The sequence below is a fragment of the Symphalangus syndactylus genome, chromosome 12, assembly GCF_028878055.3.
Source record: "Symphalangus syndactylus isolate Jambi chromosome 12, NHGRI_mSymSyn1-v2.1_pri, whole genome shotgun sequence".
Lineage (NCBI taxonomy): Eukaryota > Metazoa > Chordata > Mammalia > Primates > Hylobatidae > Symphalangus > Symphalangus syndactylus.
This window is the reverse complement of record NC_072441.2, coordinates 144,665,133-144,683,117: the sequence shown is the minus strand read 5'-3', so window position 1 is coordinate 144,683,117 and position 17,985 is coordinate 144,665,133. Positions and strand designations below refer to the sequence as shown.

Below are 17,985 nucleotides of genomic sequence, written 5' to 3'. Positions count from 1 at the left end.
TTGACTTCAAGTGATCAGCCCTCCTCAGCCTCCCAAAGTGCTGAGATTACAGGTGTGAGCCCCCGCACCTGATTGAGAATTAACATTTTAATATTGAGTGTTTTGATTAAAGTCTTCTCTAATTTCCTTCAGAAATGTTTTGTAGCTCTTGTACAGTCTTGCACATCTTTTATCCAATTTATCCTTGAGTGTTTCATATTGTGATGCTTTTGTAAAATGATTTAGTTTTTAAAATTTCAGTATCTGTTCATTGCTATTATATAGAAATGTAATTGATTTTTGTGTCTTGGTCTTATATTCTATAACCTTCCTAAATTCTTTAATTAGTTTTGGTAACTTTTTAATAGATTTCATCAGGTTTTCTCTGTAGGTTATCTTATTGTCAGCAAATAAAGAAATTTTTACTTGTTTCTTTCTGACTTGGATGCCTTTTATTTGCTTTTCTTGTGCTGCCTAGAACCTCCAGTTAAGTACAAATGAGATCTTTTCTTTTTGTTTTTGTTTTGTTGTTGTTGTTGTTGAGACAGAGTCTCGCTCTGTTGCCCAGACTGGAGCGCAGTGGCGTGGTCTCGGCTCACTGCAACCTCAGCCTCCTGAGTAGCTGGGACTACAGGCATGAGCCACCACGCCCGGCTAATTTTTTTTTTTTTTTTTTTGAGATGAAGTTTCACTCTTCTTGCCCAGGCTGGAGTGCGATGGCATGATCTCGGCTCACCAAAAACTCTGCCTTCCATGTTCAAGCGATTCTCCTGCTTCAGCCTCCTGAATAGCTGGGATTTACAGGCATGTGCCACTGTACCTAGCTAATTTTGTACTTTTAGTAGAGACAGGGTTTCTCCATATTGGTAAGGCTGGTCCAGGTTCAAGTGATTCTCCTGCCTCAGCCTCCTGAGTAGCTGGGACTATAGGCGTCTGCCACCATGCCTGGCTAATTTTTGTATTTTTAGTAGAGACAGGGTTTCACCATGTTGGCCAGGCTGGTCTTGAACTCCTGACCTTAGGTGATCCGCCCACTTTGGCCTCTGAAATTGCTGGGATTACAGGTGTGAGCCACTGTGCCCAGCCAATTTTTTGTATTTTTAGCAGAGGTGGGGTTTTTCTATATTGGCCAGGCTGGTCTCCAATTTCTGGCCTCAAGTATCTGCCTGCCTCTGCCTCCCAAAGTGTTGGGGTTACAGGCGTGAGCCATTGCGCCTGACCCGTTACTGATTTTAGAAAAACATTTGGAACTGGGCATGGTGGCTCGTGCCTGTAATTCCAGTGCTTTGGGAGGCCAGTGTGGGAGGATCACTTGTGCCTAGCCTAGGTGACAGAGCAAACCCTGTTTTGTTACTAATTTTTATGAGATGGGGTCTGGTTCTGTCCCCCAGGCTAGAGTGCAGTGGGGCCATCACAGCTCACTGCAGCCTCGACCTCCTTAGCTCAAGTAATACTCTTACCTCGGCCTCCAGAGTAGCTGGGACTACAGGCACGTGCCACTATGCCTAGCTAATTTTTAAATTTTTTTGTAGAGATGGTCTCCAGCTTTGGCCTCCCAAAGTACTGGGATTATGAGCATGAGCCACCATGCCCTTCCTGTTTTCTGATTTCTATTCCAAGATAGAGAGATACATAGAGATATATATCTCTCTATATCTGTAGATAGAAATATGTCCCTATATCTATATAGAGATATCTATCTATCTATATACATATATATATAGATATATATACACACATATGGTGTGTGCCGCGAAGCCTGGCTAATTTTTTGTATTTTTTGTAGAGATGGGGTTTTGCCATGTTGCCCACACTGGTCTCAAACTCCTGGGCTCAAGTGATCTACCCACCTCGGCCTCCCAAAGTGCTAGGATTACAGGTGTGAGCCACTGGGCCTTGCCTTAATTAATTAATTTATTTTTTTATAAATTTATAAATCTCTACATATATGTCTCTATATAGATATATCTCTATATATATATCTCTCTATATATCTATATACCTCTATATATCTCTATATATATCTATATATAGAGATATATCTCTATATGTATCTCTATATAGAGATATATCTCTATATGTATCTCTATATAGAGATATATCTCTATATGTATCTCTATATAGAGATATATATCTATATGTATCTCTATATATAGATATATATCTCTATATGTATCTCTATATATAGATATATATCTCTATATGTATCTCTATATATAGATATATATCTCTCTATATATCTCTATATGTATCTCTATATATAGATATATATCTCTATATAGAGAGATATATCTCTATATATCTCTCTATATAGAGATATATATCTCTATATATATCTCTATATATCTCTATATAGAGATATATATCTATATATATCTCTATATATCTCTATATAGAGATATATATCTATATATATCTCTATATATCTCTATATATCTCTATATATAGATATATATCTCTATATATAGATATATATCTCTATATATAGATATATATCTCTATATATTTATATATATCTCTATATATTTATATATGTGTATATATACACACATATCTAGAGAGGTACATATATATATCTCTGTATCTAGATATATATATGTATCTATATATATATCTAGATACATAGAGATATATATCTATAGATAGAGATATATCTCTATATGTATCTATAGATAGAGGTATATCTCTATGTATCTATAGATAGATACATATCTCTATAGATCTATAGAGAGATACATATCTCTATATATCTATATATATATATATATATAGATATAGATATCTTTTTTTGAGACGCAGTCTCGCTCTGTCACCCAGGCTGGAGTGCAGTGGCGTGATCTCGGCTCACTGCAAGCTGTGCCTCCCGGGTTCACGCTATTCTCCTGCCTCAGCCTCCCGAGTAGCTGGGACTACAGGCACCCCCCACCATGCCTGGCTAATTTTTTTGTATTTTTATTTTTTATTATTTATTTATTTATTTATTTATTGAGATGGAGTGTCGCTGTTGCCCAGGCTGGAGTGCAGTGGCGCGATCTCGGCTCACTGCAGGCTCCACCCCCTGGGTTCATGCCATTCTCCTGCCTCAACCTCCCGAGTAGCTGGGACTACAGGCGCCCACCACCTCACCCGGCTAATTTTTTGTATTTTTAGTAGAGACGGGGTTTCACCGTGTTAGCCAGGATGGTCTCGATCTCCTGACCTTTCATTTTTAAAAATAGAGACAGTAGCCGAGTGTTGTGGTGGCACATACTTGTAATCCCAGCTACTTGGGAGGCTGAGGTGGGAGGAACCCTTGAACCCAGGAGGCTGAGTGAACCAATGTCGTGTCACGGCACTCCAGCCTAGGTGACGGACTGAGACCCTGTCTCAAAAAAGAAAGTTAAATAGAGATGGCATCTCACTGTTACCCAGGCTAGTTTCGAACTCTTGGCCTCCCAAAGTGCCACAATTACAGGCATGAGTCACCATGTCTGGCCTTGTTTTCTAGCTTTTTAATGTGGAAGATCAGATCATTGATCTTGAGAACTTTCTATTTTCTCTAAGCATTTTAAGCCATAGGCTCCCCTTTAGGCACTGCTAGCTGCATCCCACACATTTTGATATGTTTTCATTTACTTTTTTTTTTTTTTTTTTTAAGATAAAGCCTTGCTCTGTCACCCAGCCTGAGTGCAGTGGTACAATCATGGTTCACTGTAGCATCAACCTCCCGGGCTCGTGATCTTCCTACCTCAGCCCCTCAAGTAGCTGGGACTACAGGTGTGTGCCACCAAGCCTGGCTAATTTTTTGTATTTTTTGTGGAGATGGGGTTTTGCCATGTTGCCCACGCTGGTCTCAAACTCCTGGGCTCAAGTGATCTACCCACGTCGGCCTCCCAAAGTGCTAGGATTACAGGTGTGAGCCACTGGGCCTTGCCTTAATTAATTTATTTTTTTATTTTTTTTTGAGATGGAGTCTCGCTCTGTCACCCAGGCTGGAGTGCAATAGCATGGTCTCGGCTCACTGCAACCCCCACCTTCTGGGTTCAAGCAATTCTCCTGCCTCAGCCTCCTGAGTAGCTGGGACTACAGGTGCATGCCACCACAGTCGGCTTATTTTTGTAGTTTTTTAGTAGAGATGGGGCTTCACTGTGTTGGCCAGGCTGGTCTTGAACTCCTGACCTCGTGATCTGCCTGCCTCGGCCTCCCAAAGTGCTGGGATTACAGGCATGAGCCACCGTGCCTGGCCTCCTTAATTTACTTTTATGTTTAAAGTAGATGTCTTATAGACAGCATATAATTGGTAGCTGGGTCTTGCTTTTTTTTTTTTTTTCAGTCTCACAATCTCAGTCTTTAATTGGAGCATTAATCTATTTACATTTAATGTACAATCCCGTATGGCTGGATTTAAATCTACCATCTTGTTACTTGTTTTCTATTTGTTTTTTGTTTCCTCTTCCATCTTTCCCTGACTCATTTAATTTTTGTAGTATTTTTTAGTATTCCATTTTATCTCCATACTTACTGCCTATACCTCTTTGTTGTATTTTTATCTTATTAAATTTATTATTATTATTATGGAGATGGGATCTCACTCTGTTGCCTAGGCTAGAGTGCAATAACATGATTATAGCTCACTGTAGTCTTAACCTCCTGGCCTCAAGCAATCCTCCCACTTCATCCCTCGAAGTGTTGGGATTACAGGCATGTTATTTTTACTTTAAACAGAAACAGTAAATTATCTTTTTTTTTTTTTTTTTTTGAGACGGAGTTTTGCTCTTGTTGCCCAGACTGTAGTGCAATGGTGCAGTCTCGGCTCACCGCAACCTCCGCTTCCAGGTTCAAGCGATTCTCCTGCCTCAGCCTCCCTAGTAGCTGGGATTACAGGCATGTGCCACCACACCTGGCTAATTTTGTATTTTTTGTAGAGACGGGGTTTCTCCATGTTGGTCAGGCTGGTCTCGAACTCCCAACCTCAGGTGATCCGCCCGCCTCGGCCTCCCAAAGTGCTGGGATTACAGGCATGAGCCACCGCGCCTGGCCATAACAGTAAATTATCTTTTAAAGACATCATCTAAATAGGAAAAATAGCCTTTTATATGTACTCACATACTTACCATTTCCAGTGCTTTTGATTATTTTCTATAGATCCAAGTTTCGATCTGGTATTATTTTCCTTTTTCCTAATGAACAACTTTTAATGTTTGTTGTAGTGCACATCTACTGATGAAGTCTCTCTGCTTTTATTTAGAACCTGTTTATTTTGCCTTCATTTAAAAAGCTTTTTATTTTGAAAAATTATAGACTTATAAGAAGTTTCAAGACTCACCTCAGTTGTTTCTCTTCCCTCGGGGATCATAATTCTCAGTAGTCTGAAAGCACTTGTTTCATAATTTTGCCTCGTTTCTAGTTGCTTACAATGAGAGGTTAAGTCCCCCATTCATCTTAGCTAAAAGTGGAAATACCTGCTTTGATTTTTATTGAAGATCATAAACAGCAATGGTTATATAAATTCTGATTCTGAATTTCCCAGTACTGTTGAGGACATTCATATATCATTCAGTATCCCCTGTATCACTTTCATAAATGAGTTATATAATAACTCCTGTTTCTTTTACTTTTTCCCTTGCCTGCAAGGAAAATCAGTCAAGATTTCTACTAGATCATCGCAGTTTTGTTGACCTAGAGGTGACACATTTGCATTCTTGCCTTCTACTTATTTTTTTCTTTTCATTTATATTTTATTAATCTATTTATAAAAGCAGTAGCCCATGTCCCCTGTAGCACATTTTTTCTTCTCTCTCCATTCCCTCCCCGGTATTAAGTACTTTACATTGCATGGAATAGAGACATTATGATAGCCTTTAAGTAACTGAGTTTAAGGATTTACAGGAAAAGATGATTAGATGAGACTCTTTTCACCAGGCCTTGCAGTGAAAAGAATTAACCATAGAGCCGAACTACACGCTCCGTCAGAAATGTGTGCCTCTGACCAGGTGCTGCAGCTCACACCTGTAATCCCAGCACTTTGGGAGGCCGAGGTGGGTGGATCATGAAGTCAGGAGTTGGAGACCAGCCTTGCCAAGATGGTGAAACCCCATCTCTACTAAAAATACAAAAATTAGCCGAGTATGGTGGCGGGCACCTGTAATCCCAGCTACTCGGGAGGCTGAGGCAGGAGAATTGCTTGAAACTGGAAGGTGGAGTTTGCAGTGAGCCAATATTGAGCCACTGCACTCCAGCCTGGGCAAAAGAGCAAAACTCCGTCTCAAAAAAAAAAAAAAAAGAAAAAAGAAATGTGTGCCTCTGTTCCCTATTGGGATTTTCCCTAATCTAATCTGTTTCTGTGACCAGTATTTTTGCTGCTATTTAGCTATCTCGAGTAACCGTTTTTCCTGGAGCCCTGCATGTGTGCTGTTCTCTCTCTTGTTCTCATTACTAAAGCTCACATTAACATTTCAAAGGAGAGTATCTGATTGGTTTACTTAATGACCTGCTGATACTAGGCAGCCTTCTAGGTCATTAGATCATTAGCCAGCTGAGAGAGTCTCTGTTCTTTGGTCAGGTATCACACTTGATTGAGTTAGGGTCATGTGGGTGGTAAAAAGTATTATGTCCTATAAAACCTGTCAGAATTGGCATAGCAGGTACTCAGCATTATCCATCCTCCTCCATTATGATATAAAAATTGATTCACTTTAAACTTATTAAGAACAGTTATTAAACTGGATGTTTCCCCAAAACCAGTTACCTTCATATTTATAGATTAAGATTTAGATGAATTGTTGACTTCATTCCTGAAATATTGGGGGTTTTTCCCTTCTTTATTTCATTCTTAGTCACAAAACAAAGGACAGTCTTTACCACCTTTTTGCCACAACTTAAAATAAACCCATGGTACTGATTGTTGGTCCAAGAAAGCCCATCTGTTAGAGACTATGAAGAGAAGAGAAAATTCAAATGTTCCCATTCTTGTTAGCATCTCTAAATTTGGAGGAAGATGAGGTTCAAGCTATAAGCTAAAATGAGGTTTTTGGATTATTAGCCCCACCTGGGTTTGAATCCTGGCTTTTCTGATTTACTAGATGATAGATGAGTATCCTTTTTTTTTTTTTTTTTTTTTTTTTTTTTTTTTTTTTTTTTTGGAGACAGTGTCTTGCTCTGTCACCCAGCTTGGAGTGCAGTGGTATGATCATGGCTTACTGCAGCCTCCACCTCATGGGCTCAGGTGATCCTCCCACCTCAGCCCCCTGGAGTCGATGGGACTATAGGTGTGTACAACCACACCCGGGTACTTTTTGTAGAGACAGGGTTTCACCATGTTGCCCAGGCTGGTCTTGAACTCCTGGGCTCAAGCCATCCGCCTGCCTTGGCCTCCCAAAGTGCTGGGAAAGTATTTTTTTCTAAGCTTCAGTTTACTTGTGAATAAAATGGAGGCTATAGAGTTTGCCATCTGTGATTGTTAGAATTAAATTATAGGATACATGCAAAGCAGTTAGCAAAGCACCTACACATAAGAAGTGCTTGATAAATGTTAGCTCCCATTATCTCTAGATCATTAAGTCTTATTAATAATAAGGGTTAGGCTAGTCTACACTTGATCTTAGCCAAAAGGCCGAGAAGCGATAGGGGTTAGGCTAGTCTAACAAGTTATTAGTGCTAAGGAAAATTAAAATTTTCTAGTACATGAGCTGAGATCTAATTATTGAGCCCTTGTTTACAAGAGACATATGGCTATATGGTTTTTACTTTCTAATCTCAGCTAGGAAATGTTGCTCCCAGAAAAATTTTTAAGGAAAGTCAATCCTATGATAGTTTTATATTGTTGGAATTCTCGCTTTGTCACTAGATATGTGACTTTGGGCAAATTAGTTAACTTTTCTGTGCCTCAGTTTCTTTACAGTTTTATATACTTTTGTCTGTAAAATGGGGAAAATACCTTATAGGATTGTTGTAAAGAATAAATGAGTTGATATATATAAACTAGCACATAGGACAGTGCCTTTATTTATTTACTTAAACAGGCTTGATATATAGTGTTATATAAATTGCTGCTGCCGGATTTGACTCCTAGAAGTTAAATATTTGAATATTAGGCCCCTTTGGCTAACTGGCTATTCTCATCATTTAATGCGAATAGATATGTTTGTAGGAGATTTATTATCTTTAGTTTCCATTGCCAGATTAATTTTCTAAGATGCAGGTGATAAGAAATGAGTGAGCTGAAGGACATATTCTATAGATAATCTTGTGGTTCCATTTTGATGGACACAGAATTTCCATATATTGCTAGCCCTCCTTTGTGAAGCTTTGGTAGGAAAAATGTATCTTGAAATTTTTATAAAGCTGATTCTCGTCTCCCCTGCCTCCCACTGAAATGTCCTTTTTGGGTGACCACAGGGAGTGGAGTGCTAGCGAGGTGAAAGTGGAGTATTGGAAAGGCAATTTGAATTGAGACCTTTGATTTTAGCTTTACAAATCCAGCAGGTAAGGAATTTTCTAATCAAGAGTTACTTCCCTTCACGAGGAAACTCATTTCTGATTTATTTTTCCTTCTAAAGGAGTGACAGTAATGCTTTTTCTTTCCATGAGTGAGATTGAACATTGTTTTTATCATGTTTATTGATCACTTGTAATAATTTTGCAAGTTGTCTATTCATGCCCTTGACCTTTTTTAAAAAATAAAGAGACTGGGGCCAGGCGCGGTGGCTCACGCTTGTAATCCCAGCACTTTGGGAGGCCGAGGCGGGCAGATCACGAGGTCAGGAGATCGAGGCCACGGTGAAACCCCGTCTCTACTAAAAATACAAAAAAAATTAGCTGGGCGTGGTGGCGGGCGCCTGTAGTCCCAGCTACTTGGAGAGGCTGAGGCAGGAGAATGGCGTGAACCCAGGAGGCGGAGCTTGCAGTGAGCTGAGATCGTGCCACTGCACTCCAGCCTGGGTGAAGAGCGAGACTCCGTCTCAAAAAAAAAAAAAAATAAAGAGACTGTAGATAAAGGACATTAAACTTTTGCCAAGTATGTTTCAAATATATTTTTCATTTTGTCAATTATCTTTCATTTGGTTGTGCTTTTTTAACAGTAGAGAAACTTTTAATCTATAAATTTTTCCTAAAAAGTGTTATGGTTAGAAAAATATTTGAGTGCCATAAAATGTCATAGTTTATGTGTGGATGGATCCATTTAATAAACGTTTTTCCTTAAAATTTCACAGGATTTGCAGAGTCTTTGCAAGCTAATATAGGCCTGAGGCGCTAACATCGTAATAGCTACCACTCACTGCACAAATGCTGTGTGCCATAGCAATGTGCTAGGTCTTTTACGTACAATATTCCTAAAACTCAGCTTCAAGCTAAATTGTATTATCTGCTTTTCATAGACGAGTAGTGAGCCCTGAAGAAGTGAAATAATTTGCCCAGGGTCACAGAGCTAATTGATGGATTGGAATTTTAACTCAACTCTGCCTAACTCCAAAATATATAGTAGTATACTTTTTCTACAAAGCTCTACTTTTTGAGGCTTCAAATAAATTACATTTATCCTAAAAGTTACATTACTTTTACTAGAGCTTGAAAATATGAGTCTATAGCCTACTGAGACTGCTTTTGATTCCCGAAAGCACAGTAGATAAGGTAATGAAAAACATAAACGAGCTGAAAAGTCTCCACTGTCTAGGGCTTTGATTTTCAAAGTGTGGTTCTCAGCCGGGCATAGTGACTCACGCCTGTAATCCCAGCACTTTGGGAGGCCAAGGCGGGTGGATCACTTGAGGTCAGGAGTTCAAGAACAGCCTGGCCAACATGGTGAAACCCTGTCTCTACTAAAAATACAAAAATTAGCCAGTTGTGGTGGCAGGCACCTGTAATCCCAGCTACTTAGGAGGCTGAAGCAGGAGAATCACTTGAACCCGGGAGGAGGAGGTTGCAGTGAGCCGAGATCACACTACTGCACTCCAGCCTGGGTGACAGAGTGAGACTCTATTTCCCACCCTACGATCCGCAAAAAAAAAAAAAAATGTGGGCCGGGCGCGGTGGCTCACGCTTGTAATCCCAGCACTTTGGGAGGCCGAGGCGGGCGGATCACGAAGTCAGGAGATCGAGACCAAGGTGAAACCCCGTCTCTACTAAAAATACAAAAAAAAAAATTAGCCGGGCGTGGTGGCGGACGCCTGTAGTCCCAGCTACTTGGAGAGCCTGAGGCAGGAGAATGGCATGAACCCGGGAGGCGGAGCTTGCAGTGAGCCAAGATCGCGCCACTGCACTCCAGCCTGGGTGACAGAGCGGGACTCCGTCTCAAAAAAAAAAAAAAAAAATGTGGTTCTCAGACCACCAGCATCAGCATTACTTGGGAATTTGCTTGAAATGCGAATTCTCAGGACCTACCCAGATCTGTATAGTTTTCTAATTATGTATAATCAGAAAGTCTGGAGGCTAGGCCCAGCAATCTGTTATAATACCTCCAGTTGATTATAATGTATGTTAAAATTTGCGAATCACTGGTCTAGGGAAATTATTTCCTAACTAGTGTTTTATTTCTGCTTCTATTGAGTTTTAGCCTAAGTCTCAACCATTGAGTGCAAAATTAGCATTATTGCATAGTGGCAAGGACATGGTGTCACACAGGAGCTAGTTGAATCCTGGGTCATCAAGAATTTCAGGACCATGCATGGTGGCTCACGCCTGTAATCCAAGCACTTTGGGAGGATCATTTGAGGTCAGGAATTGGAGACCAGCCTTGCCAACATGGTGAAACCCTGTCTCTACTAAAATATAAAAATTAGCCTGGCATGGTGGTAGGTGCCTGTAGTCCCAGCTACCCAGGAGGCTGAGGCAGGAGAATCGCTTGAACCCAGGAGGCAGAGGTTGCGGTGAACCGAAATCACGCCATTGCACTCTAGCCTGGAGGACAGAGCAAGACTCTGTCTCAAAAAAAAAAAAAAAAAATTTCAGGCAAGTTCGCCTCCCATAGTTTCCCATCTTTGAAATGATATTAATAAGGCTGGGCACGGTGGCTCACGCTTGTAATCCCAGCACTTTGGGAGGCCGAGGCGGGTGGATCACGAGGTCCGGAGATCGAGACCACGGTGAAACCCCATCTCTACTAAAAATACAAAAAAATTAGCCGGGCGTAGTGGCGGGCGCCTGTAGTCCCAGCTACTCGGAGAGGCTGAGGCAGGAGAATGGCGTGAACCCGGGAGGCAGAGCTTGCAGTGAGCCGAGATTGCGCCACTGCACTCCAGCCTGGGCGACAGAGCGAGACTCCGTCTCAAAAAAAAAAAAAAAAAAGAAATGATATTAATAACATCTATCTCCATGTAAGATCTTTTTTAGAATTAAGTAAGATAATATATAAAGTGTCTAGTACATTGCTAGGATCCCAGGTGTTTGAGAAATTGCATCTAGCAATTTTTCTTGTTAGCAAAGAGCGCCCACCTCCATCTGTTCTAAACTCCTCTTGTTTCTTTAATGTATTTGCTGTCTTTTGTCTCTGGGGCTTTGTATTAACTGTTATCTTTTGGCATCCAACCTCCTACCCCTCTTTACCTTACTAATTTTACACATCCTTTAGATCCCTGCTATAGTTACTCCCCCTGGAGGGGCTTTCCCTAACCCCCACCCCCCAGTCTCTATAGCAGTCTGTATTTCTTTCACTGCATTTATCACACCACTTTGGAATCATCTGTCTCCTGTATAAACTTCATTGAGGCAGTGTCTTGTTCACTGCCATATTCCTAGGGAAAAGTAAAGTTCCCTGTATATTGTAGGAGCTAAGTGTTGAATGAATGAATGGTGGCTGCCATTATTGCTTCACCTTCACCCTCCAAGAGCAATCTCCCCATTCTGGTTTATAGTTTCTGTGCTCACTGCTTGTGATAATCATAAGTATATATTGTTGAGAACAGTGCCTGTTTTCTCTTTGCCTGAAAGCACATACTTTGACGTTGGCTGACATAGTTCACTCAGCTGTTTGCTAACCACTGATCCCTCTGTATCACAGGTATCTCGGGGGAGCTTTGTGCCTTGATGGATCAAGTTCATCATATGCAGCACTCAAAATGGCAGCATCCTTCGGACCTCACCACGCGGTGAGTGGGTGATTAGAAGAAGATGGAAAAGGGTAGAATGGCTAGGCTCGGTGGCTCACACCTGTAATCCCAGCACTTTGGGTGGCCAAGGTGGGTGGGTCACTTGAGGTCAGGAGTTTGAGACCATCCTGGCCAACATGGCAAAACCCCATATCTACCAAAAATACAAAAATTAGCTGGGCGTGGTGGCAAGTGTCTGTAGTCCCAGCTACTCAGGAGGCTGAGGCAGGACAGTTGCTTGAATCCTGGTGGCAAAGGTTGCAGTGAGCCAAGATGGTGCCACTGTACTCAAACCTGGGCGGCAGAGCGAGACTCCGTCTAAAAAAAAAAAAAGTGAAATTTGGCTGCAGGAGGAATGTAGTGGGGAGTAGGGGTTGGAATTGTTTAATTCAAGAGGCGGGGGGAAAAAGTGATGCAGTATAATGGAATAAGAACTGGACTGAGGCTGAGCACAGTAGCTCACGCCTGTAATTCCAGCACTTTGGGAGGCCAAGGCAGGAGGATTGCTTGAGCCCAGGAGTTCGAGACCAGCCTGGCCAATGTGAGACCCCATCGCTACAAAAAATACAAAAACTTAACTGGGCATGGTGGTGTGTGTCTGTATTCCCTGAGAGTGCATGAGAGAAAAGGATTGCTTGAAGCCCAGGAGCTTGAGGCTGTGATGAGCAATGATTATGCCACTGCACTCCAGCCTGGGCAACAGGGCGAGACCCTGTCTCAAAAAAATAAACAGACAAAACAAAAACTGGATTGAAATTCAGGAAACCTGAGTTCTAATACTAGCTTTGCAACTTGGTGTCAAAGGACCTTCCTAATTCTCAAATCTTCTGGAATTTTCTTTTTAAGACTCAAATGTAGTATTACAGTTTTCTGGATTCTTGATGCAGTGTGGCTGTACAAATTTATTCAGTTACTTTGATTCAGATACTCAAAAACCTTGGAATCATCTTTTACTTTTTTCTCTCTCACCCCATATTGAGTCTATCAGCAAATCCCATAGGCTCTGCATATACAGTTGTCCTTGGTATTCATGAGGGATTAGTTCCAGGACCCTCTTTGGATACCAAAATCCACAGATGCTCACGTTCCTTATATAATATGCCATAGTGTTTGCATAACCTGTGCACATCCTTCCATACACCTAAAATCATCTCTAGATTACTTATGATAACTAATACAGTATAAATGCTATGCAAATAGTTGTTATACTGTATCGTTTAGGAAATAATGACAAGGAAAAAATGTCTGTACATGTTCGGTACAGGTGGAACCATCCATTTTTCTTCCTTGAATATTTTTGACCCATGGTTGGTTAAATCCATGGATGTAGAACCCGTGGATATGGAGGATCAGCTGTATATCCAAAGCCTAACTAGTTCTCATCATTTGACCTGGATTGTTGCAAGTCTCCTAAATGCCCTCCCTGCTTCTGCCCTTGCCAGTGCACTGTTCACAACTCAGCAGCCAAAGAAAGAGATTCTTTTAAAGCATAAATCACATTTGCTCAGTATTTCCCAGTGGCTTCCTATCTCACATCTTCCCATTCTTGTAATCCCCTACAAAGGCCTATATGCTTTGGCCTGCGCTCACCAACCTCATCTCCTAATACTCTTCCTTTTGCTTCAGGGCCTTTACAGTCATATTCCCTCTGTAGTTGTCAAAATCATAGCATTTCTCAGAAGGAAAGGCAGTGTAGTGTAATTGTTATTAGATAAATTCTGGAGTCGGATGTGAATTCAAATCCAGTTCTTCTGCTTACTCTACTGTATGACCTTGGGTAAGTTATTAACCTGAGGCTCAATTTCCTTACCTATACAAGGACTTAATGAAAATACTAGTAGGATTGTCACAGTATTAAGTGAGGAGAGGTATTTAAAGAATTCAGCAAGTACTTGCATATAGGGATAGATAAATATCAGGTACTGTTACAGTTATTTTCAACCCTGGCTACTACTCATAATCACCTGTGGAGATATCTAAAAATACAGATGTTTGTATCCTGATTCCAGGTATTCTAAGTCATTAAGTCTGGGAGGAGGGAGAGGCCAAGAATCCATATCTGTATTTGTTTGTTTTTTCTTTTTCTTTTTTTAAATTTTAGAATGCATATCTTCAGAAAGCTTCCTAGGTTGTTATTAGGAACACTTTCAGAGTCGAAAATGGGATCAAATTATCTCAGAGCGTCTTGCTCAGAACTGCAGCCCAGCACATAACTAAAGGAGACTTTTAAGAAATTTTACTTTGAGTCTGTGCTGTTAATTTTTCAGTCTCTAAACTCACATGATGACTTAACTTTCTGGGAATTTATTCTAATTTTAACTGCTGTGTCCTGAGCAACCTTGAGCTGTGTCAGACAATGAGGTCCTTTTGGAGGTACAGGTCTGATGCAAACAATGAAATATAGATCCTACACTAAATTCTTCTGGAAGAAGAAAATGGTTTTTTTTTTCTCCCCTACTTAAACATTATTCTACATTAGTTTTCCTTAGAACATTGTGTATATGGCACATATCACCATAATACCTATGGGAAATTAGGTGGCTTTGGGAGTTGGAAAGAAATAGCACTTATGGTGTGGTGTTCATATAAATAAAATAGTATAAAATTTCTAAAATTGCAAGAATTGAAATATAAAATTAATATCTGATTTCCAAAAGTAAAGATTTTCTTAAAATTGTTGTGCTGGCCTTTTTTTGTATACAAATAGCCATTCTAGTTGAAATAGCTTCCTGTTTGTACTCTCCCTCTCTCGATAGAAACTACGCCCGCCGACAGAAACATCTGCAAAGATACAGTCTGACTCAGTGGGTTGACAGGAACATGCGAAGCCACCATCGGTTCCAGCGTCTCCCAGACTTCTCGTACAGTTAATTTGTGTCATCCCATCAGCAATGAAGGTCCCTATCCAGGGTCCTGCTTGGAGCAGCATTTCATGTTCTTTTGCTGTTTTGTGCTTTGCCGATTTTGGATTTTATTTTTCACAAGATTTTTATTTAAAAAACTCGTCACCTTTTGGAAATGCCCATTGCCGACTTGAATTTTTTTGTATGAAGTCCCTCCTGATTTTGTGCGTGTGTGTGTGTGTCTGTGTTTAAGCAAGCGTTCGGTTGGTATAGTTTTTTTTTTGTTGTTTTTTTAATTTAAATTGAAGGTAGCTGCCTCCTGAAAGCCAGCATTAAGCCAGAACACCCAGGCTGAAGCAAAAGACCCACCTCTCTGCAGAGGCAAAGTCTACTTTCTGGTACCTCAAAGAAATTGTTAAATCTCCCATAAGGAAGAGATTCTTTACCAGTCTGTGAGCCAGTGTTAGATGACTTGTGAATGGATGTAAGTTACTTTTAACAATCCTCTTACTTTTTTATTTGAATCCTCTGAATACCTGTCAGTATTTTAAAGTTGGCAATCCAGGACATTATAAGTAGGATGGAGCAGGAGAAGAATCCTATTGAAAGGACAAATTAAAATAGCAAATCGTCTCCTTTCGCTTCTGTATGTACTAGCTGCCTTGATTTTTTTTTGTGGGGGGGAGATTTTTTCATTCCTTATTGAACTTATTTTGCACAATAGTGTTTACAAATCTTATACATCTTACTTGGACAGAAGACTTATAATACCTTATGGTCTTGAGACTGGTTGTCTCCTTTGCCTTTCTTCAAGGATTTTCCTTTTTCTTTTTACCCTCCAGTGACCACTCTGCTCGTTAGGATTCTACTGGCAGTATTCTTGTAACCTGTTAGACGTGGATATGCCTCTTCAGGATGGCCTCCTTGCTGTCTTTATTGAAGAGCTGCCCACCCAGAGTCTTGAGTCTAGGGCAGGCTAGTGCTATTGTGGTGTCAGTTGGTATTTAGTTTCATTTGCTGAACCCCAAATTTGAGTGTTAGTTAGGGAGCCTCCATTCTGTGGGAGAGTATGGAAAGGCTCTCTTTTGTCTCCATTATTAGTTAACAAGAGGTGTCTTTAGGCCCTGGATGTTACCATCTCATTTGGCCAAGCCCCTGATACCTAGTTTCACATGGATGCTAACGTGGATGTAATATAGTTGTGACTAAGCCTATGCACAAAAGCATTACCTGATCTTAAGGTTTGGTATTCTAACTGTGCGTCTTAATGGATGTCTTAGGAGTTGGTTATTCTCTTCTTTTTTTTTTTTTTTTGAGACGGAGTTTCGCTCTTGTTGCCCAGGCTGGAGTGCAATGGCATGATCTCTGCTCACCACAACCTCCGCCTCCTGGGTTCAAGGGATTCTCCTGTCTCGGCCTCCCGAGTAGCTGTGATTACAGGCATGCGCCACCATGCCAGACTAATTTTGTACTTTTTAGTAGAGACAGGATTTATCCATGTTGGTCAGGCTAGTCTTGAACTCCTGACCTCAGGTGATCCGCCCACCTCGGCCTCCTAAAGTGCTGGGATTACAGGCGTGAGCCACTGCACCTGGCCGGTTATTCTCTCTTTACAGATAGCTATAGACATCATTTTAGGAAGTTTTGCAGCCTGGCATTTGTGCTATTGTTCATTCTCTGTGAAGGTTGTTCATAGTTGGTATAGCCTGTGTTTGTTTCATGATTTCATCAATGCCATCTTTCTGTGTGAGTAACACATTCTAAACATCCTACCCCACTTTAGAAACTGACTTGGGGAAAGCTTGGTCATTTAAGCCAACAATAAATTTGGGTGAATGTCCCTAAGTGTTTACTGTTTTTATCCAGTCAAGGATTTGCTTTTCCTTGAACATTTGGTTTAAATTCTGGGGCCAAAATGCAAAGGAGAAGTTCTATTCAAAGGCAGTAGTCGAAATCTATTATTTTAGTTAGCCTACTTGGCATTTACTACATCGGTCACTTCTCCAGGCTGCCCTAAATTAGGTTGATGGAGTGAGACATGCCAAACATCCACCTTTGGGACCATAGCATAGTTAAAATTAAATGTAGTTGGAATAGCTAGCATTGCAGCTGTCTAGTTCCCTACAGAAAGCCCAAGGAGTGAAGGGACAGGATTTTGCTTAGGCAAAAATCTAAGACTCATGCCCTCCTGGTACATGGGGTTTTAAGACTGAATGTGTAATAGGAGCACTGCCTTTGCCAAATCAAATGAGTGACAGGTTAACTAGAAAATGTGACAATCACATTTCCTCTTAGCTCAAATAATTCTGTTTTTCCAAAGCTTTAGCAGCTTAATTAAATCTGTTGGACTGGGGGAGGAGAGAGCTGTTCTCTAGTGGTTAACATGGTATTCTTTAAGAAGAAAAAACAAAGCCAAAGAAAACTCATTATCTGGCATGTTCGCCTTAAAGATGGTAGTGGGTAGAATCTGGAGTTTTCATCTCTTTTCAAATCTGCATATCTCTTATATTTGGTGTTGGCCTCTAAGTCTAATATTGCAGTTGGAATTCTTGCTGTATTATTTTTTAAGCAAGTGTTATGTGCATTTAACTGCTTTCTTCATCCATGATGACATTCCCACCATGAGGGTCTTGACAAAGCAGAGTAAAAATATGCTGTTTACATTGTTTACTTGTAAGTAAGGAGCCTGAAATAACCTGTAGTTTCTAACGCAGGCCCTGATTTACTGGTGTTGTCAGTTTCAATTATGAAACTGAAGTTTGGTGCCTCCTCTTTATCATGTTTTTTCCCTTGTAGCAGTTGTGTTTAATGTCATTAAAAAGAAATAAAAGTTCTTTGTCAGTGACATACGTACTGTGGCGGTCTGTCGTAGGCTTCGATGGAGGGTTATTTGCCTTCTTCCTTTGCGTAGGTAGGTTAGTGGGGTGGGGAGGGGGGCGGCAGTTAGTAGAATGTGGTACTGGGAAGGCGAGGGTGCTTGCTCCCTATTCTTTTGAAGGTAAATTACAGTGTTGAGAAAGGTGTTCTAGCAGTTAAGAAATGTTGAAATTGATTGGGATTTGCAGCTACATATGGTGCATGTCAGGACCCTGACATAGGGA

At 40.6% G+C, this 17,985-nt stretch overlaps 1 protein-coding gene and 1 pseudogene across 14 annotated transcripts in view; one reads left to right on the top strand and one right to left on the bottom strand.

The window, feature by feature from the left end:
- S100PBP (S100P binding protein) overlaps positions 1–17,729 on the top strand; it is a 43,065-nt gene extending 25,336 nt beyond the window's left edge. For 7 of the 14 annotated variants that reach the window (XM_055255585.2, XM_055255582.2, XM_055255587.2 and 4 more), the window contains exons 6-7: positions 11,954–12,041; positions 14,798–17,729. In XM_055255585.2, coding sequence (XP_055111560.1) covers positions 11,954–12,041; positions 14,798–14,912 — 203 coding nt within the window. In that variant the 3' untranslated portion in view covers positions 14,913–17,729. Of the gene's footprint in view, positions 1–659; positions 779–5,592; positions 5,644–11,953; positions 12,042–14,797 lie in introns of those variants that run through there. The other 7 variants (XR_010117740.1, XR_008652944.2, XR_008652945.2 and 4 more) reach the window with 6 other exon arrangements.
- Positions 7,431–7,582, bottom strand: LOC129469315 (uncharacterized; annotated as a pseudogene).
- Positions 17,730–17,985: the final 256 nt, after the last annotated feature.